Source organism: Toxorhynchites rutilus, chromosome 2 (genome assembly GCF_029784135.1).
Source record: "Toxorhynchites rutilus septentrionalis strain SRP chromosome 2, ASM2978413v1, whole genome shotgun sequence".
NCBI lineage: Eukaryota > Metazoa > Arthropoda > Insecta > Diptera > Culicidae > Toxorhynchites > Toxorhynchites rutilus.
Window position 1 is genome coordinate 252,671,553 of NC_073745.1, and position 26,292 is coordinate 252,697,844.

Sequence of the window (26,292 nt, forward strand, 5' to 3'; positions counted from 1 at the left end):
CTTTGTCTTTGTCTTTAAGAGGCTTTTAACTTTGTAGTTCAAAACATTATTTCTATTTATTAGTATTCACACCTAAAGATAAATAATTCTAAAATAACAATTCTTACGGGAATTTCGCTACATAAAGTGAACATCCCTCTACTCAGTCAAAACTACACTTTAGCAGTCGATTGAATATTCGTCGATTTTTTCGTAGTTTCAAATCTGAGTGTAAAGTATACTGACGTTTCAACTTTATAAGCGGTACGCAGATTTTGATGCTTATTTGAAGTGGAAGGAAATAGTGAAATGAAGAAATATTTGCATTTGTGTATTTAAGCTGTGTATTCTTCATAAAATTTACAACTATCGACTGCGCAAGAAACTGGATCACTTCAGGTATTGGTATTACAAATATCGAAAAGAAAACCGGGAATCACAAAAATAATCCTTTTTGCTGCAGCACGAATCCAAAATGGCGCTCCCATCCAACTACAAACAAAATGCACCCATTTCGACACCCACAACGCAACGATTGCGTCCGTCCGGCTCGAGTTCCGACAGTCGCAAGCCGGACAATTCGAGTCCCTTCATGCACAGTCCCCACGGAAATCCAGCGTTCACACCGCAGAAGCTAGGCAAATCTGCTGCCACAGCGGAGGCGAAAATAATTAAGCCCCCAAAGGCACCGGAGAAACCCCTAATGCCGTATATGCGATACTCGAGGAAAGTATGGGACTCGATCAAAGCATCCAATTCGGATTTAAAACTGTGGGAGGTTGGGAAAATAATTGGACAGCAGTGGCGAGATTTGCCGGAGAGTGACAAGGAGGAATACATAGCGGAATATGAAACTGAAAAACTGGAATACGAAAAGAATCTCAAAGCGTATCACAGTTCACCGGCTTATTTGGCTTATCTGACCGCGAAAAATAAATTGAAACCTGGTGGTGATGGTGATGGCCATGAGAGTTCCAGGTCCGGTTCGAAGAGTACTCAGCAAGACCGCAGGATCGATATACAACCGGCTGAAGATGAGGAAGATCAGGATGATGGTTATTCGTTTAAACATGTTGCATATGCACGATACTCGCGTAATCATCGTCTTATAAATGAAATATTTTCGGATGCCGTTGTTCCAGATGTTCGCTCGGTGGTAACCACGCAAAGAATGCACGTTTTGAAAAGGCAAGTTCAGTCATTGGCAATGCATCAAATGAAGTTGCAACATGAGCTTCAACTGATTGAAGAAAAGTTCGAAACTAGAAAACGTAAATTCGTTGAATCAAGTGAAATGTTTCAAGACGAACTGAAGAAGCACTGCAAACCGGCAGTAGATGATGAAACTTTTCAAAAAATGGTTGAACGGCAATATGAAGTGTTGAAACGTGAAAGATTGCGTACCGTTGATGATCAACAAAAAGTGCAGCAGGGTGTATCCCAAAGCACGAAGCCAGACGATCAGCCAACAGAAAGTGCTGCACCAGCACCTCCAGAAGGTAATATTTCCAATGCAGCTGTGCCGGCTGAAGAACCACGTCAAGAACCTGTTGTGAAGCCAGTGGAACCGCCAGTTACTAGGAAAGAAGAAAAAGATGAAGCAATGAAAACAGATGACACTATCAAAGCGGAACCTCCTGTTGCACATAAGTCGGCGGAGGAGATTATGAAGCCCATGGAGAATAAACACCCTTCACCGGAACAAATATCTCCATTGGCTCCTGCAGCACCCACGGGACCTGTAGCTCCGTCTCCAGGTAAAGTTGAACTGCACTTGTTCACTAACTGGGCTATAGCCTATAAATCAGTTAAGCGTCAAATATAATATAAACAAGAACATTGGTGAGGGGTACTCCAATGCATCACAAATCTATAATCATCAATACTCTGAGAGGAATAATTATTACGTATTTATATAACAAATTTTATTCTGACTAGTACCAGTTCCATAATCATTTTCTACCGTACTAACTATTCGTACATTCTACGTGAGTAAATGTTGAATACAAATGCCAACATTTATAGCCGAATATCGGCTCAACATCGATTCAGCTTTCGGGACTTCGAACCAACGTCCAATTCATCAATATCGAGTTGCTTTTGTATTGTTATTGTATTTTCAGTTCTTGCAATTATGGGAAAAAAAAACGTTACGTTTTGTTCATCTATTTCCATAAAATAAAATTTCAACAATGTAGAGTAAGTGTACCAATTATGGAGGACATATGTCACCAACTTGCAGAAATTGGCGAATAAATACTCTATTTTAGTTCAAAAGTATGCAAAAGTATATTTTGAAGATTCTCACTGATATTTCGATGATTAATTGACTAAATTGTATAAAAAACATGTTTGTGTTCCTGGAGTTTCGTAATAAGTGTACATATTATGGTAATAGTCGGTGTCACATTGAAAAAGCGTTAAAAGGGTTCAAATAATACTTCAATAATAATTTTTAAATAAAACTATGCCTCTAAATCTTATTCCTAGTACGCAATACTATGTGGTTGATTCTACACTCGACAAAAATTATGGGAACTGAGCGTGAAGTCGAAGTTTTTAAGTGATTTCAGAAACGCTGTAACTTTGTGAAAAACCAACGCATGAAAAAGGGATATACTCCATTTTAAAACTTCATGTTTTGAGATTTAATATTTTAATGCTTCTATCTTTTTGTGTGTAGGTGTAGTGGATAACAATACTGGGAAAAAATGGACTTTTCCGTTTTTTATAAAGATTTTGTAGATTAACAGTGTTTTATTAACCACGTCAGTAGTAAACCCACTTAACCTTATCAATCAGTTTTTACTTGATTCCAAGAACGCTCCTGTAGGTCATTTTACTACAGGAAAAAGTATTCATAGAATAAAAATTTCCCTTTTTCAATAATGCGATTATTCCTAAATCAGAAGGCAGTTTTGAAAATTCCAACAAATTCTGTACAAGACTTATTTATTTTTCATTATTCGGCAATTTTTGCTTTTAATTTGATCGATTCTTTTAATTGATTTTCTCTTACGATAACCATGGCCTTCCAGACAGCTGTTGTGCCACATAATTGCAATATGCGAAGAACATCAACCAATTACTTGTATTCAAAATGAAAAACTAAAGAGCTTCCGGGATGATAATCTGAGAGAGTGTACACTCAATTAACTACAAATAAAAAAAGAATTAACAAGCATTACAGGTTCCGGTTATGATTTACCTTCTGTGCGAAATTATTGTGTTTTTTTTTTAATATCCGGTATCCGGCCGGTTACCAAACATTGACCGGATAGGCAGGATACCGAATTTTCGTTTCATCTCTAGATTAGGCTGTTGTTATGTGCTTCCTAGTTGTAAAATAACTGCCTGCTTCTCGTTGTCTGGCCTTTCTGCTAGCTGACAGGAGAATCAAAGTCATGAGGGTTGTGAAGCAGTTTTCGCTCCTCTTCAGAAACTGAACAAAGGATATTATCACATTAACCTAAGATTTAATTTGCAACAGAGTACATCAAACAAATATGCTTCGGTCGGATACTCATAGTGCTATTTCACAACACTACTGAGCGCTCAAAAGCGCCCTATGATATGCAATTGCACAGCGTAAAACGTGAGTTATAACCATAATAGCATAACAACCATAACATAACAACGTACAACCATAATAGGAACATACAAGCTCTGCTATGCAGCGATTTCGTACAACCATAATTGAGACAAGGCAGCTTTCGATATTGCGATCATTGACACGTAGATGTAAAATTGTAACAATTGTGGTAATACAAAAATACATGTTTATTTCTATAAAATCGTATAAATTGGTCGAATCACAACAACAAAAAGGTTTTTATGTATGCGTCAACACTGTGTTTGCATCAAAACAGCCACTTCACAGCATAAAAATCTCATTATTTTGACCGCATATTCCTTAGCAAAATGCAAGCAAGCATCAATGGGACACACTATTTTCAAACTAAATTCTTCTACAAAAGAACAATGTTTTGCATGGAATCATGTACCAAAATCAACAAAAAAGAGATTTCTGATGCTTAAAAATTATATTAGAGTCTTTAAAAATGAGATATGTTTTCTAAACTAATAAAAATCTCACTCGTATTACCGTAATAGGTAGTATTTGAGAAGTAGAAAATCGAAGCTTGATGCTAATGAACTTTGTGGCGATGGTCCGAAACTATTCGAACTTGGGCACTTGTTTATGGTGGCACAATTTGCAATTGGGTTCACTTCCACGCTCGAAGTATTTTGCTGCTGAATGATTGGCAAGTTGGTAATGCATATCTGCGCTGGTATTTTGCTGCCGGTGCCGTCTAGAGTGTTGATTAGAATTGGAAGAATTTTGCTGGCACAATATTTGTGCAATAGATGAATTGAACCAGCTGAAGGCTAATTGAAGAACCCAGCAAACATTAAATCGTATAACCAGCGTATATACATCATCATTTATCCAATATTTTGGGTGGTATATGATACACCTAACTGGCATATACATATTTACTAGACAACAACATACACTCTGTCCAACTTCTATAAGGCCACCTTGATTCTATTTCGTTGCAACAAAAACAGTTAAAATTTCAACAAGATACATTCATACATTGTTAAATGCTTAGAATAAAGTATATTTAACGTGAATTTCGTTCAAAAGAGTTGTTTGTTTATTCATTCTGCTTAAATATGATAATTTCAGCTGTCCAGTTTCTATAAGACCACTTCAAAATTCACAAGTATTCAATGAAAAATTCAAAACGATAGGCTGATTTACATATCAATAATTGGTTACCTTGCCATTTCAACTAATAACCTGGAAAATTCGTGTTCGAATACTATTTACCAAATTCTGCCGAACGGATTTCGCGATGATTTCCATGCTTCCGAAATTGCGACCCTGAGCTCTTCAATCGTACCGTACCCTCAGTGTAGATTCTGCGTATCTTTGTAAGATTTTCAACAGGATTCAAGTCTGGAGAGCGAGCCGGCCAGTCCAAAAAATGAAGTTTTTGGTCCTTAATCCATTACTTTGTTTCCTTGTTGGTATGAATAGTAGCATTATTTTGCTGGAATGTGATTTTTTTGTGACGATATCCACGCAAAAACGGTAGGAGAGAGAATTCCGGAACATGTATGTAATCCTTAAATGATGTGGAAACTATCTTGAGTTTCACGGTTGCACAAAATCTCGCCCATACCCCGCACGAGTCCCCACCAAAATTCCTGGTTAAAAAAATACTGTTCTTTCCGTAAATCACGCCAGTAACCGTTGAAACCTATATATTGAAGAACTGTTCGTTTTGTATACAGCAAAATGTATTATTTTGGAAACATTCTTTGTCACAACATACGATGTCCCACTGTAGGTTCATGTGAGCTTTGTCAAAATTCAGACAGCTTCCGATGTGAGATGGCGTAAGATGAGGAGCTTTACCCTTTCAAGCCCTCTTTATATGAGGATTTTTTACCAAAACTTAACGAATTGTCACCCGAGTAACATTTAAATTGAAATATTCCTTCATTTGCATAAGCGATTTCGAGAAATTCGAAACGTTCCTAGCTATTTCCCGCTTATCCCGGTCAGAGAGCTTCGATTTACGTGGAGCTCTCTCTTTCTTACCGTATCCTTGAGGATTCGCCAAATAATTGAGCACTACTTGACGAGATCGTCCAATCCGACCAATTTCTCTGATACCAACATTTTCTTGGTGAAATGCATCGATTTGTCTTTCTTCTCTATCCGTGAGCACATTTCCCTTCGGCATTTTCCTGATTTATTGATCAAAACATTTGAAACAACGGAAAATGTAACTGGTCTTATAGAAACTTGACACTTTGAAAAATACAAAAAAAATCGTTTACGCTCAGCGTTTGCACAGAAACATATGAAAATGTAGTATGTAGTGTATGGTAGTCACCAATACCTACACACTAGAATATAAATTGAAACATTGTTTGTTTACAATGACACAAAGCAGCAAGATCATATACCTGGTATTATAGAAGTTGGACCGAGTGTACACAAATACATATACAAATAAATAAGTATTGTCATTCGAATATACGATTAATTATCGACATAGAAAAAAGCAAATTTACGTCAACTGTGATTATAACCTTACGAATCGTCATTTGTATGTATGAGAATATTTATGGGATAAAAATTGTGTATCAGGACGTTGTAAAAGTTTTTACTTATCTGTGCTTTGGTGGTTCCGTACGAACGTGAGCATGATGGGTGCATCCAACGTGGTCATGGATGTTGGAAGCAAGGTGGAGCACAGTCTTGCAGCCTGCGTAAGAGGGGCATGCGATGACGCGCATGATACGGTACCAAGTGGCCTGCGTGAGAGAGGTACGATAGCACTCATAAAGGCTGCATGCGATGCTCTCACCGAATGGTGGAATGCAAGGGGGAGCACAGTCTCGTAAGCCTGCAGGACGGTCTCGTGCATGATTCGAGCGCATCATGGGCGCTGTGTATTGTATTTGCTGTGTATGCGATTGAGTATCGCGTATACGTACCCTGTTGCAACGTTGAAATAGACGGTGTAATAAACGAAAAGGGTTTGACTCGAAAAGAGATACTCGATGGTGTCGGTCGCTTCAAGAACTCCTCACTTAAAAGTGTGAAGATTCTTGAATGCGATCGACTGAAGTCTGTGTCACTTAAAAATGACAAACGAGTTCTCAATCGGACAAACTCTTTTCGTGTGACATTTGAGGGTTCCGCTCTTCCAAACTACGTTGCAATAGGTGCACTTCGTTTACCTGTTCGGTTGTTTGTACCCCGGGTAATGAAATGCAACAAATGTATGCAACTCGGTCACACGGCCGCCTATTGTTGCAATAAACAACGTTGCGCAGATTGTGGAGAGAGTCATGATGGGACTTCTTGCGCAAAAGAGCGCAAATGTCTTCATTGCGACGAGGTTCCACATGATCTTTCTCAATGCCCGGTGTACAAACAACGAGGGGAAAAACTCAAGCGTTCCTTAAAGGAACGTTCCAAGCGGACTTATGCAGAAATGCTTAAGAGTTCCGCTTCAACGACTCAGGATAATCCCTACTCCATTCTGCAGAACGACGAGCCTGTTGCTGACGCTCCCAATGCAGGAAGTTCCGGTACATCGCAGGGTGCCATTAGGAAAAGAAAAATTACTTCTTTTCCATCACTCCCCAGAAAGAAGACCGAAACTTCCCAAATAGGAATGAAACCTCGTATCGAACGTGCTGAGAATAGACCGAAGCAAGTACCTCCTGGTTTAAGCGGTTCTTCTACGCACCAGGGGTCCTCAGCACTTCCCGGAGCAGAGCCCAACACGTCTGTTCCTTTTTCGCGGTCGAGGCAACAGCCACAATCTGGCTTGCTTGCGCTTTCTGACCTGGTGGACAATATTTTAAATGCTTTAAATATAAATGACCCTCTTAAAAGCATAGTATTATGTTTGCTCCCGATTGTGAGAACATTTTTGAAAGAAAAATGTGGTTTTTTAGCAGCGTTCATTTCCCTCGATGCCTGATTCAGTGCAAGAGGTCAAGGATTTGACCACTGTAATACAGTGGAATTGCAGAAGCATCATCCCTAAACTAGATCAATTTAAATTTTTAATTCATAGTTCTAACTGTGATGTATTTTCCCTCTGTGAAACATGGCTTTCTTCAGCCGATGAGCTGATTTTCCACGATTTCAACATTATTCGCCTCGATCGAAATGACTCGTTTGGTGGCGTACTATTGGGGATCAAAAAATGTCACTCCTTCTATAGAGTCACTCTCCCATCGATGACAGGCATTGAAGTTGTCGCTTGCCAGACGCAAATCAATGGCAAAGACCTCTGCATTGCCTCGATATATATTCCTCCAAGAACTATGGTTAGCCGCCATCAGTTTTTTGATATCATCGAGGCACTGCCGGAGCCGCAGCTAATCTTAGGTGACCTCAACTCCCATGGAACAGCATGGGGTTCACTCTACGATGACAACCGTGCCACTTTGATTTATGATCTGTGTGACAACTTCAAATTGACAGTTTTGAATACTGGGGAAGCAACTAGAATAGCCAACCCTCCTGCACGGGCAAGCATGCTAGACATATCACTTTGCTCTTCTTCGTTATCCCTGGATTGCACGTGGAAGGTAATCCAAGATCCCCACGGTAGTGACCACCTGCCAATAATTTTATCGATCGCCAATGAATCAGGTTCTCGTGAGTCAGTCGATATTGCGTATGACCTCACGAAAAATATTGACTGGAGAAAATTTGCAGAAATAATATCTGAAGCACTTGTTTTAATGCATGAACTTCCTCCACTCGAAGAGTATAATTTTATATCGAGTTTGATTTACGAAAGCGCACTTCAAGCTCAAAAGAAACGTGTTCCTGCTACCACTTTCCGACGTCGTCCTCCATCACTTTGGTGGGACAAGGAATGTTCAAAAGTCTACCTTGAAAAATCATCCGCTTTCAAAAAATTCCGGAAAACTGGACTAGTGGAATGGTTTCGAAAGTACCAAGCTCTAGAAGCCAAACTAAAAGGTCTGATTAAAGCAAAAAAGCGTAGATATTGGCGAAAGTTCGTCAATGGTTTGTCAAGGGAGACCGCTATGAGCACTCTTTGGAATACGGCTAGGAGAATGCGTGGCTGGAACCATACAAACGAAAGTGAGGAATACTCTGACCGTTGGATTTTCAAATTTGCAAGAAAGGTTTGTCCCGATTCCGTTCCTGCACAAAGCGTCGTACGCGACATTCCGCTCCAATGCGACTATGAGAATTTTTCGATGGTAGAATTCTCAATTGCCCTCCTCTCATGTAACAATTCAGCTCCTGGGTCGGACAAGATTAAATTCAACTTGTTGAAGAATCTTCCCGACTTGGCGAAACAGCGTTTGCTGAACTTGTTCAACAAGTTTCTGGAGCTGAATATTGTCCCACATGACTGGAGACAAGTGAGAGTGATAGCCATACGAAAACCCAACAAGCCGGCTTGCGATCACAACTCGTATAGGCCGATTGCAATGTTATCCTGTATTCGTAAATTGTTAGAGAAAATGATTCTACTTCGTTTGGACAAGTGGGTTGATGCGAATAATTTGCTGTCAAATACGCAGTTTGGCTTCCGCCGAGGTAAAGGGACGAACGATTGTCTCGCGCTGCTATCTTCTGAAATCCAAATCGCATTTGCTCGTAAAGAACAAATGGCTTCCGTTTTTCTCGATATCAAAGGGGCATTTGATTCAGTTTCCATGGAAATTCTCTCAGAGAAACTTCATAATCGTGGACTTTCGCCAATTCTGAATAATTTCCTGTACAATTTACTCTCAGAAAAGCACATGTTTTTCAATCATGGCAGCTTGAAATCTTCTCGATACAGTTTTATGGGCCTACCGCAAGGCTCCTGCCTAAGCCCCCTCTTGTACAGTTTTTACGTCAATGATATAGATGATCTAACTAGAGACTGCACGCTGAGACAACTTGCAGACGATGGAGTTATTTCTATCACGGGTACTAATCCCATCGTTCTGCAAAAGTCGTTGCAAGATACCCTGAACAATCTGTTCACGTGGGCCCTCAAGCTGGGTATCGAATTCTCTACGGAGAAAACTGAAATGGTCGTTTTTTCTAGGAAGCACGAACCCGCCCAATTCCAGCTTCACCTATCCGGCAAAACGATCAAGCACTCGATGTTTTTCAAATACCTTGGAGTATATTTTGACTCTAAATGTACCTGGGGAATACACATTGCGTATTTGAAACAGAAATGCCAGCAAAGAATCAATTTTCTCCAAACAATAACCGGAACATGGTGGGGTGCCCATCCAGGAGACCTCATTCAGTTATACAAAACAACGATATTATCAGTGTTAGAATATGGCAGTTTTTGCTTCCGATCAGCTGCCAGGATTCATATTCTCAAGCTGGAGAGAATACAATATCGTTGCTTGCGTATAGCAATGGGGTGTTTGCATTCGACACATACGATGAGTCTCGAAGTTTTGGCAGGAGTACCCCCGCTTACTCTTCGGTTCACAGAATTATCCTACAGATTTCTCATCCGTTGCAAGATCATGAATCCATTGGTGATTGATAACTTCGAAAATCTACTCCAACTGATTCCTCAGTCAAGTTTTATGTCTTTATACCATGAGTACCTTACCCACGACGTGCACCCTTCACCAGGCATCTCCAACCAAGTTTGCTTCCCATACTTTTGCAATTCTTCTGTCATTTTTGATCTGTCCATGAGACAAAAAATCCATGGAATCCCAGATCACCTACGCTCCGATTCTATTCCGCCGATATTTTCGGCAGAATATGGGAAAGTTAGATCTGATAAAATGTTCTTTACTGACGGTTCATACATAAACGGGTCCACTGGCTTCGGCATCTTCAATGAAAATTCCAGTGCCTCTTTCAAACTCAAAGATCCTTGTTCCGTGTATGTCGCTGAACTGGGTGCGATATACTACGCACTGGGGATCATTGAAACATTGCCCATCGACCACTATTTTATTTTTTCAGACAGTCTCAGCTCAATAGAGGCAATCCGCTCAATGAAAGTTGATAAACGCTCATCTTATTTCTTAACTAGAATAAGACAACTATTGAGTGTTTTGGTCGAAAAATTATTCAAGATTACCTTAGCATGGGTTCCCTCTCATTGTTCGATTCCGGGGAATGAGAAAGCGGACTCGCTAGCTAAGGTGGGCGCTTTAGAAGGCACACTTTTTGAAAGGCAAATTGCTTATAATGAAATTTTCCACATTCCTCGTCAGTACACGCTCGTAAGTTGGCAGCGCATGTGGAGTGGAGATGAGTTCGGTCGTTGGTTACACACGATTATCCCTAAGATCTCGACGAGTGCATGGTTCAAGGGATTGAATGTAGGTCGTGATTTCATTCGCGTGATATCTCGGCTTATGTCCAATCACTACAACCTAAACGCGCATCTCTATCGCATTGGGCTCGCAGCAAACAATCTTTGTGATTGTGGCGATGGCTACCACGACATCGAGCATGTTGTCTGGTCGTGTATCCGGTTCCATGCTGCTCGCTCTCAGCTCTCTAGAGCACTGAGAGCACAAGGCAGACAATCGGAGATCCCCGTCCGGGATATCTTAGGTAGCCGTGATCCTGATCTTCTGCTTCATCTATGCCTGTTCCTCAGGAACGCCGATGTCAACGTTTAATGATGTTTCCTTCGTTGTGTCCCCGTTTTATATCCCTCCTATCCGATCGATAAACTTTTACTTAGTCGCGGCAATACATACACACACTCTTTACAGATACACGGGCCGAAGGTTGTGCAGTCCACTGATGATTCAACAAGAGCCAAAGGTTGTACCGCTCATGACAACTCTACATGAACTGATGATTGCGCCGGTTAGTGACCATTCTATCCTGGATTCCTCGAGTCGAGAAAGACGCACCACGCTAGATACGAGGTACAGACTAGGGGGGCGTTGCTGATTAAGGGTCAGCTGCATCCCAATAGGAAGTATCCCGTGTCGGGCACACGCACAGAGTATTGGAGACAGCAACATCCGAATTACGAAAACACTTGTAATACTAACCTCGAGACAACCGCGAATAATCGGTTACATATTACTAACATAGATAATAAGAAAAATTGTCAAAGTATTGAACTCCCGGCCCCGTGAGGCTAACGCCATATGAGCCTTGATAAAAATATATATTTTGGAAAAAAAAATGGGCGCTGTTGCGCCGTGTGAGCATATGCACGACACAGAGTATGCCGAGTATACCAGCCCGTGCATGATGAGGCATCTCTTCTGTATGAAAAGCATTAAGATGGTGATGAATATGCCATTCAGCATGTTGCCAAATACTTAGGAAGCGATTGCCTTTTGAGGGTAAAAACTTTTGAAACAACCCGATATATATAGTGGAAGTGGAATAGAAATGATTAAAACGAGTGGTGGCGATTATTAAGAACATTGCTCTGATAGGATTCTAGCTCCGTTTGCTTGGATTGTTTAGCAGTGGCTATCTCGCACGGCGTTCCGAAATATAATTTCAGAGCCGTTAAAAATTGTACATATAAAACAAAAGAGATGCAATCGGATACGTCATTTCTGGTCGGCTGTTATATTTTAGTGGAAATGTACCGAAATATATACATAGAAATGTGGACAGTTAGGATTCAGTGCTACGTGTTTTAATAATCAAATAACATGAAGTAAAAATTGTCATTTTAATTTTACCAATTTAAAGATGCTTTCATGCCTGCTATCATATCACCACCAGAAGTCGACACTGTACATACGACATCACAAAACTTTATATGTCAAATTCCTAATACGAGGTAATATGACCTCAATTACGATCTAATATGATTTACTGTAGAACGATTTCCCACAGCATGTCCCAGCAAACATTAAAACATATGAATAGCCGTAATTAGAGGCGATACACATACGTCCGAAGAAACATTTGGATGATATATAATGCATGTAACTGGCATATACACGCAAAAGTTGATGCCATATTTTATGCGCATACAAAGCCGTATATAAAAATACACGATGCTTTTTACACCGATATGCGATTTGACTCGACAAAGCTATATAAACTAAATAGAATGTGCGTTTATAATACTGCATAACGCGATACTAGGATGATCGTTATGACGATATACGAGTCCATCAATAATATAGTAAATCGCGTTTTGGTATTTTATACGATTTCGAATATACATGATGCATCCTCTGATATTCTATACGACCTAGCACATGCAAAAGTTATACGATTTAATGTTTACTGGGGTAATACAATTTTTACGCAGTACTGCATTGATTTAATTAAAATGTTCATGGAATTACAAAATGCATCAGCCTAATATGCATAACTGATTTCGTATAGATCGATTTTACGATAGTGTATATCATAAAACCGATGTTTGTTACACCGGAGACTTAATCTGTAGTGATAAATAAAATAGTGGTTTCCACATTTTATACGATTTCAAATGTACACAATGTATCCTTTCATAGACATTGTAAGAGTTTTGATATAATTGTAACACGTGCATTATCACCGGGCCAATATTCGGCTTTCGAATCATGGAGCTGCTTGACATATATGTTCAACAATTTCTCCTTGTAGACTAGATCAATAATTAGCACGGTAGAAAATGACTAGATTGGTTGCATTTTTCAAAAAGTTCGTTATACTTACTAATTTTTTCTTCCAGTGTAGTTTTTATTTTGTGCTTCCATATTTTTCAATTAATATTTTTTGAGTGCATCATTGACGTTCCCCTCGGTGTTTTTTGACGTTTGAAAAGTTAGCCCAGCTAATGGGCAGCTTTCGTTAACTGGGCTTTGCCTCCCGCCCAGTTAGCGGACAAGTGTTGTAGTCTTACAAAAATAGCATATTGTTATCAATTGATTTTACATTACAGAACATTATCGCCCTCCACAACCCCAAGCTGCAAACATTCCGGAACATAAACAGGAAGTTCCAATACCATCCCCTGTTCTGGTTGCACCTCCACCAGCTGCTGCCACCCCTCCACCACCACCTCATCATCATAATCCACCAGCTCCCACTTCCGCTCCCTCGTCCCCGTATCCGCCGAATCCTCCACACAGTAGCGAGTCCAATGTTCCGCCACCGAACGTGACAGTCCCTCATCACCAGGGACCCCCTCCTCCACCACCCGGCCATCATATGCCACCTCACATGCAGCCTCACCCCGGCATGCCATCTCATTCGGGCTATCCTGGATATCCACACGCTGGTCCTCCTCGTCCTTACTATCTTCCAACTGCTTACGGTGCTCATCCACAACCATATGGTCAGTATGGCCACTACCCCTATCATCAACAGTATGCACCACCTCCACCAGGGCAGTATATGCCAGGACCACCACGTCCAAGCCACGGAGGGCCAATAGGTCACTATGGGGCTGATCCTCACCATGGAGGGCCAGCTGGAGATGGACATCATCCACACTCACCGTACGGACCAGGGCCAGCTTCGGGCGGGGCTCCTTCTCCAAGTGGCAGTGGGCCCACTCCAGGTGGACCATTGCAACCGTCCGTTCAACCAGGCGGACATCCAGGGGACAGTGACATCCCGGAGAAACCCGAGAAACCGGAGAAGACTCCTGCGAAGAAGAAAAAGTCAAGCAAGAAGGATGCCGAGAAGAAAATTATTCACGATGATTAATATGGCTAGCAGCGCCTTTATGCTTTGGGTGAAAATATATGACATTATTTCGAATACATTTATAATTTATCATGCAATGGTTAACACACCAATATAATTATTATCTACCTATTTGTCAAACTATTGTGTAATGAATTTGCTCGCTGGGATATGAATATGTTTTTTTTCGTTTGCTATTAAAGAAATCCTATGAATTTTCGGAATCACAAACAACAATTTGAATCAACTATAACATATTTTTGGTGGATCGTTAACTGATGATTCATATGATCATATTAGAACACAAACAAATGTAGGGTATATAGTGGCAATATGGTCCCCCTAAGAACTAAACGTCCTAAATCATGTATGAACATCTATAAATTATGCTACATATTAAAACCTCACGATTTGAAACCTTATTGATCAATGTAGATCGTATGAATACGTTTAAAAAAGATTCATGTTTAAAAATTACACTTTTAAAAATGTGTTCCATTTCCGTCGATCGAAAACACTACGGGTTAAAATGGGGCACCATGGGCAATACGACCATGTTTATTGATTGAATAATTCAAGCATGTTTTTGTAGGGGAATAACGTAACAAGTTCATAAAACGAAAGCTTATTCTATTTTGCAACTTTCACGTGTATTCTATTGGATTTAATTCAGTTTGCATGTACAAAAAATAACAATGTGATCGAAGTGATTGGACTAAAATTTTACGTTGCTCAAATCAGGAACATAGAATATCTGTGCATCGATAGCATTGGTTCCGTTTATCGCCACCCGTAGAGGAACTGAATTGAGTCACTCAGTAGCAACTGGAATGGAATATTCTATAATGGTTAATTCTTGCTCAGCACCCAGCGCTCATCTGCCTTTTTCTCCGCATTGCTAGGATTTTGGAATTTTTGGTCTGCACCTGTTGAATAAAGATAATAATTTTTAGTTTACTGTGTGCTCCTATGAAAAAAAAGATAGTTACTGGAATCACTGATGTTTTATCGACGTTGAATTGCTTTTTTGGTGGAGTGTTGTATTTCTGCTGTACGTCCTCCAGTGAACCGTAGAATTTCCCGACTTACTTCTGGTGTCCGAAGTGAGATTTGTGGATGACACTTTCGAAAACCAGCCAACCAATCTATTCCGGCTAATTGCTTTTACTATTGAAAGGGTGAGAAATATGGAGCAGCAAAGGATCTGCACAACGTAAATAACGTTTAAGTGTTTCTCGCGGGACACAATGCACTAAGGGGCTGTCCACATATCACGTGGACAACATTAGGCGGGGTAGGGATCGCGAAAATGTCCACGGTGGGCGAGAAGGGGGTTTAGATAATATCCACGTGGACACGATAAATTTTCAAGCGGTGTTTTCAAGAATTATTGAACTTTTTGCCCTCTCAGTACTGTGTTTTTTAAAAAAGGGTTGAGCTGCTTGAGTGCATCAAACATCCGTATTTTTCATATGGCAGAATTTCTTCTCTGAAATGTATTCTGAAAGTCATTCATATGAACTGAGAGCGATCGATTTGTTTCCATTGATAGGAGAGAATCATGTATTCCACTGGGATGAAGACACTATCGAAGAATATTACTATTGTATAATACACTCGACAAAGAAATTAGAGGAACAGAGTATTATGTTGAAAATTTTAAGTGATTTTGAAATGCTGTAACTCCGTGAAAAACCAACATACATCATTCAAAATCATCAACTTCAACATTTCAAAGCTTCAAGTATATATTACGGACACATTGTTATCTTGGTGTGTATGAATGTAGTGAATAAAAATATAGGTACAAATAAAAACACATCCTCTTTCTGTTATTTCAAGGTCTTTCGGGACGTTTAGCTAAATAAGTCAAAAAAAATCCAGTCAACCCTATCAACCAGTTTTCATTGGATTCCAAGAACTTTCCTGTAGAACCTTTTAATACAAAGTTATGTTTGTTTGAATGAAAAAGTGCTCCATCGTCTTCGATGATTAATAATTTAATAAATGATGAACGCGCTGCAGTTTTGAAAATTCCATTAAATTGTGTGCAAAGTTAATTCGTTGATTCGATGAAAAAACGAACGAGATTTTATATGATTTTTTGTATCGATTTTTTAAAAGTGCCAAAAACAGTTTTGCTATAGTGTTTCAGAAAGTCGTCTGTAATTTTGCAAATACTGCAAATATTCTAATGTAAGTACAACATTTTGAGTTTTCATGCATTTGTGTTGAAAATTAAAGCATCAAATTATGTATATCCTTTATTCATGCGTTGATTTTTCACGTTATTCCAAAAATTACTTCAAAATTTCGACTTTAAACTCTGTGCCTCTTATTTTTTTTGTCGAATGTATTCAAAGCACGACTTTATTTTTGTATGCGCGGGTTTCGATTCAGCTTCCGCTCCTTCGCTTCTATTTATTGAGGTTTCTCGAAAATGAAGGCAAATAATACATTCTTTGATGCATTGGCCATATCTCTGGAGATGTGTTCCTAGCAGCGATGCTCTTTTTTAAATGAAGTAATTTTTGCAATACAGATTCACTACAGATATCTAAAAGTACCGTTCATTAGAACTTGGTGAATAATGGTTCATAAAATGCTGCAATGGATGGGTTACATATTATTTGATCAAAAAAATTTGATTGAATGCATCTCCATTTGCGATTCACTTAATCAATGCAACTAAAACACGTATCTGTTTTTGCCTTGAAGAAATCATACACTGTGTCTGGTTGGATTGGAAAAAAAATCTGTATTGCGAGTTCCTACTCTCCCAGAATCCCCTATCTTACGGGCCCTGCTCGGAAAATGACATATCTCAATTGCTCGCCGTATTTACCAGATATTAATTTCTTTAGATTATCATTTGTTCAGGAACCTGTAAGAACTGTGGCTCACCAGATAGCACAAACATACAAAACGGTGCATATACAACTATAGAACCACTCGTTTTTTCTGAATTTTCAGAGATATGTAAGAAGTCGGTTGAATTGAAGTATATAGTGTAGGATATAATAGCTATCGTCATTTAAAAGACCGGCCATTTGAACTCTATTGTTGTGTTCAGATTCACATTCAAAAAACTAAAATTCTAGTGTTTCATAACTATAGAACCAGATGAAAAAACTCTCACTCCTTTACAAAATTAACGTCAATTTCACATAAATTACAATAAGTTTATAATTCGTAGGTTATTATTAGTTCATTAATACTTGGTTGAGATTTCTATGCCGAATAACACGCCTTGAATGTACTCTAAAGTGGCAAGCTCTAGAATACGCGTGACCACAGTGCAAGCCGGAAGAATTTTCTTTGACGAAAAATCCCCCAACCAGAACGGGAATCGAACCCGAACACCCGGCATGATAGTGTGGGACGCTAACCACTCGGCCACGGGTGCACATAGAGATCGAAACCATATCAAGAACTTATGAGGAGTGATTGTACCATAGTAGATGCAGCTTACAAGCAGTATGAGTGATTTGAAGAGCTTAAACGAGCAGTATCTTCTGCGTAGAACGAGATACACACTACAACTTGGCGCAGCTTGGTCGTAACCACGTCGAATGGGTTATTTGAATTGATTGGGAACTAAAGATGACTTACGAATTATAAATTCATCGTAATTCATGTTAGATTGGCGTTAATTTTGTAAAGGAGTGAGAGTTCTCCCATCTGGTTCTATAGTTATGAAACACTAGAAATACTTAATAAGAGTATTTCTAACACAATTGTTGACAAATAAATGTTATTGGTTCAATAACAAGTCCAAACGAACAGTGACCCATTTCGCCCCGCCTGACTTATTTTCAGCTTGTTTTTGTAGTCAAATACAATATGTTTCAATTCAAAGAGCAACAACATCGTTAAAAAAATAGCCATCAGCCAAAAATCTCTTGATCGGTCGGTCAGATAACGAATAGTTGTAGATTTATGTATCTATTAAAAGTCACTCTAGATATTATAATAATAAATGGATTGTATAGATTCCTAAAGGATGAATAAACCCCCAAGAAAAGGAATAAAAAATTTTCGAGAAAAAATCTTGAAAAAGTTTTTGTTAGAAAACCTTTTTTGTCTTAAATATGCACAAGTTGCGATGTATGGAAGAGTTGTAGGACACATATTTACCTACCATTTCATCAAAATCTGAGATGATCATTTTGAGAATATCGACTTTTAGTTTTTGAAATCGTTTTTTTGACGTAGGACTACGTCTAACCGGAAGATATAGGGGGTGAAATGGAAATCTAGGCACTGAACAAGTAGGAAAAAATGCAAGATTTGGAACGCTTATAACTCGAGCATTTCTCAATAGATCGCAAAGGTTTTTGCATCAATTGATAGGAAATATATCCACGCATCTATCATAACGAATAACATTTCATTTTTCTTGAGTTAAATAATTGAATAATTGTGAAATATCAAGCATTGTCAAAATGCACTATGTGCCCATTTTTGATTGGTCCATTTTGTGCTTCTCAAATCGTTCCGACCAAAACGGGCAACCAGAGCAGCAGCGAAATACAATGAAGCACGATTGGAAAGGAAAAAGAAAAAAATGAACGAAACATTGGTCGCAGTCTCACACATGCGTAATTCTCGAGCCAGCCAGTCAGCTTAAAAATCCCCGCTCCGCTGCCGTAACGATCATTCTCATTCAAACCGTACACCACATCAGTTCTCATCACAACACATCAACAAACCAACCCAAGCAGCCATGTCTGGACATGGTAAAGGAGGAAAAGTGAAGGGAAAGGCAAAACCCGCTCGAATCGTGTCGGTCTGGAGTTCCCCGCAAGGGTAGCTAGGCCGAGCGCGTTAGTACCAGTGCACCAGTCCACATAGCCGGCGTTATATAGTTTCGGCCGTCGAAGTGATCGAGTTAGCTGGCAAAGCTGCTCGCGACGATAAGAAAACCCTCATTCGGAACAGAACACATTCGGTTCGGTGGACATCAAGACAACAGGCAGTTGCAGCGAGTGGCGAGTGGCAAACGCAATCGCAAAACGCAAAAGAAGAAAAAAGTTTGTTCTTTATACAAACTGCTTTGGTGGCAAATCCAGAACAAGGCGGCATCGAGGGCGTTCGAAATGGTTTTTTTCAAAACCACGAGTACTAAGTTTTCTAAATTGGAACCATTCCATAAAACAAGGCCCTTTTCAGGGCCATTAAACCTTCCAAAAAAGAGTTTAGGAAATACAGTTCGATGCTTTCTAAAACAATATCCAAAATAATAATAAAACACAAATTGATTTTTTCATAATTTGTTTGCCAGGATATGATGAGTATGTAAATTTGGCAGTTGTTCTGAGCTTATTGATTTTCACAAATTCTTAAATTGCTTCTAGATTGAAAGTACAGTAATTTACACTTATCTCGATATTTAGCTAATTGGACGGACCTGTAATGCGTAATGTAATGTAATGTGTAATGTCCAACTAAATGGACATTTTTGTAAACATAGAGTTCGGGGTCCAAATTATGACCCCACATTGATAGTCGACATTGTACCACTGTCATCGCAAATGTTCAATTACAGGTTAAAATTACCTCCAATCCGATACTGAGTGGTGGTAATGCGACGTGTCATTGAATGTAATTTACTGTAAAATATGTCACAAGCTGGAAGGCAAGAAATTTTCCAACTGTGAAAGCTGTGGCGAGTGGCAAATGCAATCGCTAAACAGAAAAGTTTAGCCGAACTAGATGGGGATATCGAGTGATAACAAAACAATAAACTCTTTAGATTGAAGATAATTTTGTGATCCTGAAAAGGACCCTTTTTAGCCTGCATGTGAATCCAACGGGCGAACAAATCGTAATGAATGTATTTTTTGCCATCGCTCCCTTTTAACGCTCATTCGTTCGTCTCGTTGGACTCGCCCCTCTGGCTGAGTCTGCCGATTTGTCTCTATCCTGTGAGTGTGTACCGCTAGAGTATAAAACACGCGGACCCCAAAAAAATATCTTATTTTCTTTCAAACCGTAAACCCGTGTGGTTGTACGGCATCGGCATCGTGGACGTAACAAAGGAGGACAAGTTAATGGAAAGGCAAAGTCTCACTCGAACCGTGCAGGTCTCCAGTTCCCTGTTGGTCGCATTCACTGATTGCTCCGCAAGGGTAACTAGGCCGAACGGATTGGTGCCGTAGTCACAAGCTGGATGGGAAGAAATTTTCCAACTGTGAAAGCTGTGGCGAGATGCAAACGCAATAGCTAAACAGGAAGGTTTAACCGAACAAGATGGGAATATCGAGTGATAACAAAAACACAACACCAAAGGTTCTTTTCAGAACCATCAACATATTCATAAAGAGTAAACAGTAAACTAATCCATTTTTCAGGTAGATAGGTAGGTATTCACGTAGGAGAAGAAAATAAAACAATATATTTAAAATATATATTTAACAAAAGCTGTCCCCTTTGTATAGTCCTACGTCACTCCGGTTATGTTCCCGACATTACCCACCCGTCTTTTTTTAGTGTAGGATTTCAAAAAATATTTTTTCAGTATTTTTTTCTAAAAAATCAATTATTTTCCTAAAACTCTTCCATGGATCACATTTTTGTAGGATTTACCATTTTCGAGTAAAAAAATTTTATTAAAAAAAAATTTCAAAAATATTTTTATTATCATCAGTTTGAAGACGCCCTCCATTGACACTCGCTCCGTGGCAATGACCATCATAGTAATCCAACCAGTATCCGTTTACCCCGTCACAGCTACATGATGTGTACGATTGCACTGTTCAACGTGTTCCAGGTGCCCTCGTCTCGACACTTTTCCTCTACGATGTTCCCAGCAGGCCCCTCGCGCCTTTCGGTGAATCTGGAACATACGAATACCACGTGTTCCGGTGTTTTCTCTACATTTCCACACTCCGGACAGAGTGGCGACCTTGCGTGCCTGAACCGATGTAGATATTGCCTGAAGCTGCCATGTACAGACAATGCTTCCTGTGTTTGTAGCACTCGCTACACACACAGCTTCTGTCGCAATGGTCCTAAAAGCACTAACAACTCGCATGGCCATGAGTCGGGATGTGCTGTTCATCTTTCTTCGATTTCGGTGAGTTTCCAGAGCCACCAACCAGACAGGGGAACCGCATCTCAGTATTGACGAAGATACGGTTGCCAGGAGGCACCTTTTGCTTCTGATTGGACCAAAGCTATTCGGCATGACCCTCGTCACCACGTTGATAGTCTTCCCACATGCTTAATCGACGTGCTGGTTGAAAGTTAATCGATCGTCTATCATAACTCCAAGGTATTTCACTACCCTCCTCGAAACGATGATATGTCCTCCGACCGAGACTTCTGGATCACCGTTGTTACAATGTCCTCCGCGAAGCGTACGATCTCAACATCTTTGGGTAGCTTCAATGTTAGAACACCATCGTACGTGTCCCAAAGTTTGGACCTAGGGACCTTGTGGAACTCCAGCCGAGATGTTCTTCTGTATCTGTCCCCTGTCTGTATTGTATTACCAAGATCCGGTTCTGAAAGTATCTCCTCAGTATCTTGTACAGGTAACCAGGGACCTTCAATCTGTATAGCGCCTCGGCTATAGCCTCCCAGCTGACACTATAGAAGGCGTTCTTCACATCGATCAAAATCACCGCGCAGTAACGATCACCTCTTCGTTTTTCTTCAAGTGAGACCTGAGCTTTCTCGATAACTGTTCGAATAGCGTCCGCTGTCGACTTTCCTTTCCGGAACCCGAACTGCATGCTCGAAAATCCGTGATCACCCTCCGTGCATTTCATCAATCTTTTGAGAATAATCCTCTCCAAGAGCTTTCCTAAAGTGTCCATCAAACAAATAGGCCTATACGATACTGGATCTCCAGGTGGCTTTCCCTGCTTCGGAAGCAACACCAGCTTTTGGTTTTTCCATTTTACAGGAAAGTGACCGTCATCCAGGCATTTCTGCAAAACCATCCTGAACATGTCGGGGAAAGCGAGAATCGCCGATTTTAAGGCCATGTTGGGGATTCCATCGGGGCCGGGTGCCAGTAGGCTGGGCGTCGTTTGCCAGTTGAGTCCAGTCTCCTTGGCATCGCTGTGACGCATGCCCTCACCAATGTTCCTGTCGGCTCGTTTGCGTTCGAACTAAGAGTTCCGCTGTCTATGCGTAGTGCTGCGACAAAAAGCTTCTTGTCAAAAGCATTTGTCCTCCACTTCCGCTCACAGTTTCTTGTTTTTCGTACCACCGCAAGATTCTGTTGATCGGCACTATACAGGATTGCCTGGTGGTCGCTATGTGTGTATCCCTCCGACACTCTCCACTTCGTGTTTGCCGCCATCGATGGACTGCAGAAAGTTACATCGATGATGGATTTGCGACCATCTTTCCGAAAGGTGCAGCTGATACCTAAGTTCAGAAGTATGACGTCTAGTTTTGCGAAGGCTTCTAATAGACTGTACCCCCTGGAGCTGGTACATCTGCTTTCTCATTCCTTAGCCCAAGCGTTGCAGTCTCCTCCGATGATGACTGCTTTTCGGCCGATAAACTTATCTGTGAGTACGTCCAGCATCTGGTGAAACTGCTCCGCTGAGCAGCTTGGGAATGCATAGTAACTACACATGAAGATCCCGTTGATTTGGTGATCACGAAACCTTCCTGTGAGCTCTCTACCGCTTCTTGAAAGTACTACCTTCCCATCACCAGTATTACAGCCTGTTTTATTCGCCACCCAGTTACCGTTGTCGCGAGGAACTCGATGCAGCTCTCTCCCTCTCTCTCTATCGTTGCAAGATGGTTACACATACGAAATGAGTACAGTTTTCATCGTGATGGGGGGATGCAGAAACGGATTAATGTGTGGTGTCTGGTTGTCGAATCGATTTTTCGATCGTCGAATCGACTGATTCAATCGGTACCAAAGAATCGATCTTTGAAAAATTAAAAGATTTTTGTCAATTGGTATTAAAAAAAATAATTGAAAAGGCATTATTAGAATTTTAACCACTGGTATCTGCTCAGAACTCAGCTGACAACGATCCCATGAAAGCCAATCGTGCCTTACGTCTGTCATTCAGTCGAAGTCGATTCTTGATTTTGGCGTCAGTTCTAAAAACATTTCGCCTGGAATTGATGTCAACATTTAGTTCAGTGATCTATTAGCCACTGGTTACAGTACATCCCCTCAGTTGCTGCCGTTAGTTCTGTCTTTGTCAGCATTTGTACGGAAATAAAACGTAGAAAAAGCGATCCAAATGTTGACATTATGTTTGAAAAAAAATGTTAGGTGGTCTTTGGTGAGATTGAGGCGAAGGTTGAAGGAAGCCACAAATTACTGCCACAATGGCGCTCATTTCTTTCATCTCCCTCCCTCACCCCTCGCCCGAAAATCAATAATTTTGCGAAACAGTGTGAAGAAAATGATCGTTTTCGCACACTTCCCATCAAGTAATATCAATCAAACTTTAATCGATTACTCACAAGATATTAAATTTTCATCTGCCGTCGCAATGTATATTGAAAAACGTCGGAAAACTCGATCTAGTGCTCTGAAAGTTAAATTTTCATTTTTAATTTTCCGCAATGGTTTTGTTTGTATTGGTGGAAACATGGTGGTCCCAATTCGCATGTGTTATAAATTCGCTCATATTACGCTCGCGTATAATCAGAATTTTACTTCATATGCCAATACATATATATTTATATTTGTTCCTACATCTTTCATACATTTTACGCTAGTATTGAATTGTTTTTTTTTCAAATGTATTGTAAGACTCGTGTTAGTGAAGCGCCACACAGTCTGATTGATCTAGTGTGCTTTGCTCTTCTCTCACAAACACTATTACTCCATAAAAAACACGTGGTTTTACCTATACTACTACAATGGCTTCGTTCTACCTTCACCTTAAGGTTGCACGAGTACCTCGAGAATAAGAATCTGTGGCATCGTGTCATCGAAAAAAAATTGAGAATCGCGAATTCCACGGTGCCTGGTATCATAAAACGGTTCGAAGAACGTCTGACTATAATTGAAGCGAAGATCTGGAAAAAAGCCGTAAGGTGAACGAGAACGATCACAAAGGCGTGGTTGGGGCATTTAAACGAAAACCGGACGCCTCAGTTCGAGATGTGGCTAAAAAGTTGCATGTGAGCAAGAATTTCGTGCAGAATACCAAAACTCGAGCTGGACTACGTACGTTTAAGGTTCAGAAGTCCCCAAACCGTGATGAGATACAGAATACAATCGCAAAAAGCCATTCCCGGAAGTTGTACGACCTGAAGTCAACGAAACCACACTGCTACGTAATGGATGACGAGTCATATGTGAAGGCAGACTTCAACCAGATTCCAGGTGTTGTAGGAATCACCGACCCTTTTTGCAATGAACACGTTGCATTCTCATATTTTATATTATTATCAGTAGTTACTGCCAACATTGGAGAGACAAATAACGTAGCGATCATTGCATTTCGTATGCACTAATTTGTTCCAGGCCCCGGTCAATAGGATATGATCCGCGAGTCAAGATGTTTTGCAAATTTAGCTGTCATTGCCAAACTATCAAACTGCTCGATAAGCTCAAGGCAGATCTATGGAACAAGGTGCGCCCATTCGCTAATCATATAGGGTTGGGGAAAAAGAAATGTAGTATTTCTGATCGAAATTTGACGCTTTATTTAACATACTTAAAATTATCCAATTTAAGTCAAATATGCGCCGTTTTGTTTGCAAACTTGTTGCCATTTAGAAGGCAACTTCATTATCCCCCCTTATAATACCAACCTCCTCATTTGCAAAAAACTCAGACAGCCAGTTTTCGCAAGCCTCTTTTGAGGCCAACTTACTATCACCAAGAGTGTTTCGCATGGACCAGAGAGGATGATAATCACTTGGAGCCAGGTCCGGACTATACGGTCGGTGCAATAGGACATCCCATCCGAGCTCCCGTAACTTCTGGCGGGTCATCAAAGATGTGTGAGGCCGAGCGTTGTCCTGGTGGAAAACAACACCATTCCTGTTGATCATTTCTGGCCGCTTCTGGTCAATCGCCTGCTTCAAACGGTTAAGCTGCTCACAGTAGAGAACCGAGTTGAGGTCTGGCCATAGTTGAGCAGCTCTTAGTGGATGATTCCCTTCCAATCCCACCAAACACACAGCAAAACCCTCCTGGTCGTCAATCCGGTCTCGGCGATGGTTTGGGCCGGCCTACCGCGCTTCGACCACGACTTTTTTCGCTTTAGGTTGTCGTACGTGATCCACTTTTCATTGCTAGTCACCATCTTCTTCAAAAATGGGTCCAGTTCGTTCCGTTTCAGCAGTGAATCGTTGGCGTTGATTCGGTCTAAAAGATGTGTCAACTCGTGTGGCACCCATTCATCCAGCTTTTTTGGGATCCAATCTTCTGCAAATGGTTCCAAACGGTTTTATGATTTATACCCAGTTCCTGGAAAATCGAGCGAGTGCTCACGGTCTACTTGGATGATTTCAACGATTTTATTGGTTTCCACGACGATTGGCCTACCAGTACGGAGTGTATCATCGACAGCCACTACACCAGAACGAAATCGATCAAACCAACGCTGTGCTGCGTTACAGTATCAGGTCCATAAACTACACGATTTTTTTCAGCCGCCTTCGTTGCAGGTTTACCTCGCAGGTAGTGAAAACATAAAATATGGCGAATTTCTTGCTTGGTGAACTCCATCTTTGACGCGCTATAACTTGAAACTGAAAAGGACAATCACAACACTGTCAAAACGACACTTGTAGCACAGATTGTCGTCTCTGAATAGCCGTATAGTATGACCCGATGCGATAAGTACAACACAAGATATGTTTAAGTGTTGCCATATATTGACAATATACGACATTTCTTTTTCCCCAACCCAATATTTAACTCGAAACAATCGTCAAATTCCCGAAAATTTAAAGAAGGCAGTTTTGCAATCCTAAAATTTTCTTAAGTTATTCGATTACATAAACCACGACGCTCTCTTAACCATTTGGCTATATATTTCACAACACACAACATTGGGCCTGATTCTCTTGCGCGAATGGAATGTGACAGCAATGAACTCCTCAAAGTCACATGACCCAAGTCGCCGTATCGCCGAAGGCGATTGCCCTGACGTGAGAGGTTCATTTTGGAGTAAAATATCCAATGAATGACA

At 40.4% G+C, this 26,292-nt stretch overlaps 1 protein-coding gene across 1 annotated transcript; it reads left to right on the plus strand.

The window, feature by feature from the left end:
* The first annotated feature begins 220 nt into the window (after window positions 1-220).
* Window positions 221-16,179, plus strand: LOC129768285 (SWI/SNF-related matrix-associated actin-dependent regulator of chromatin subfamily E member 1). The gene is made up of 3 exons (XM_055769817.1): window positions 221-378; window positions 443-1,736; window positions 13,401-16,179. The coding sequence occupies exons 2-3, from the start codon at window positions 455-457 to the stop codon at window positions 14,168-14,170; spliced, it is 2,052 nt and encodes a 683-aa protein (XP_055625792.1). The 5' UTR covers window positions 221-378; window positions 443-454; the 3' UTR covers window positions 14,171-16,179.
* The last annotated feature ends 10,113 nt before the right edge of the window (window positions 16,180-26,292 follow it).

Excerpts from the sequence above, each read along its gene's own strand:
- LOC129768285 (XM_055769817.1), top strand. The coding sequence starts at position 455 with ATGGCGCTCCCATCCAACTACAAACAAAATGCACCCATTTCGACACCC. Across the intron at positions 1,737-13,400 it reads ACCTGTAGCTCCGTCTCCAG|AACATTATCGCCCTCCACAA; the intron begins GTAAAGTTGAAC and ends TTTACATTACAG.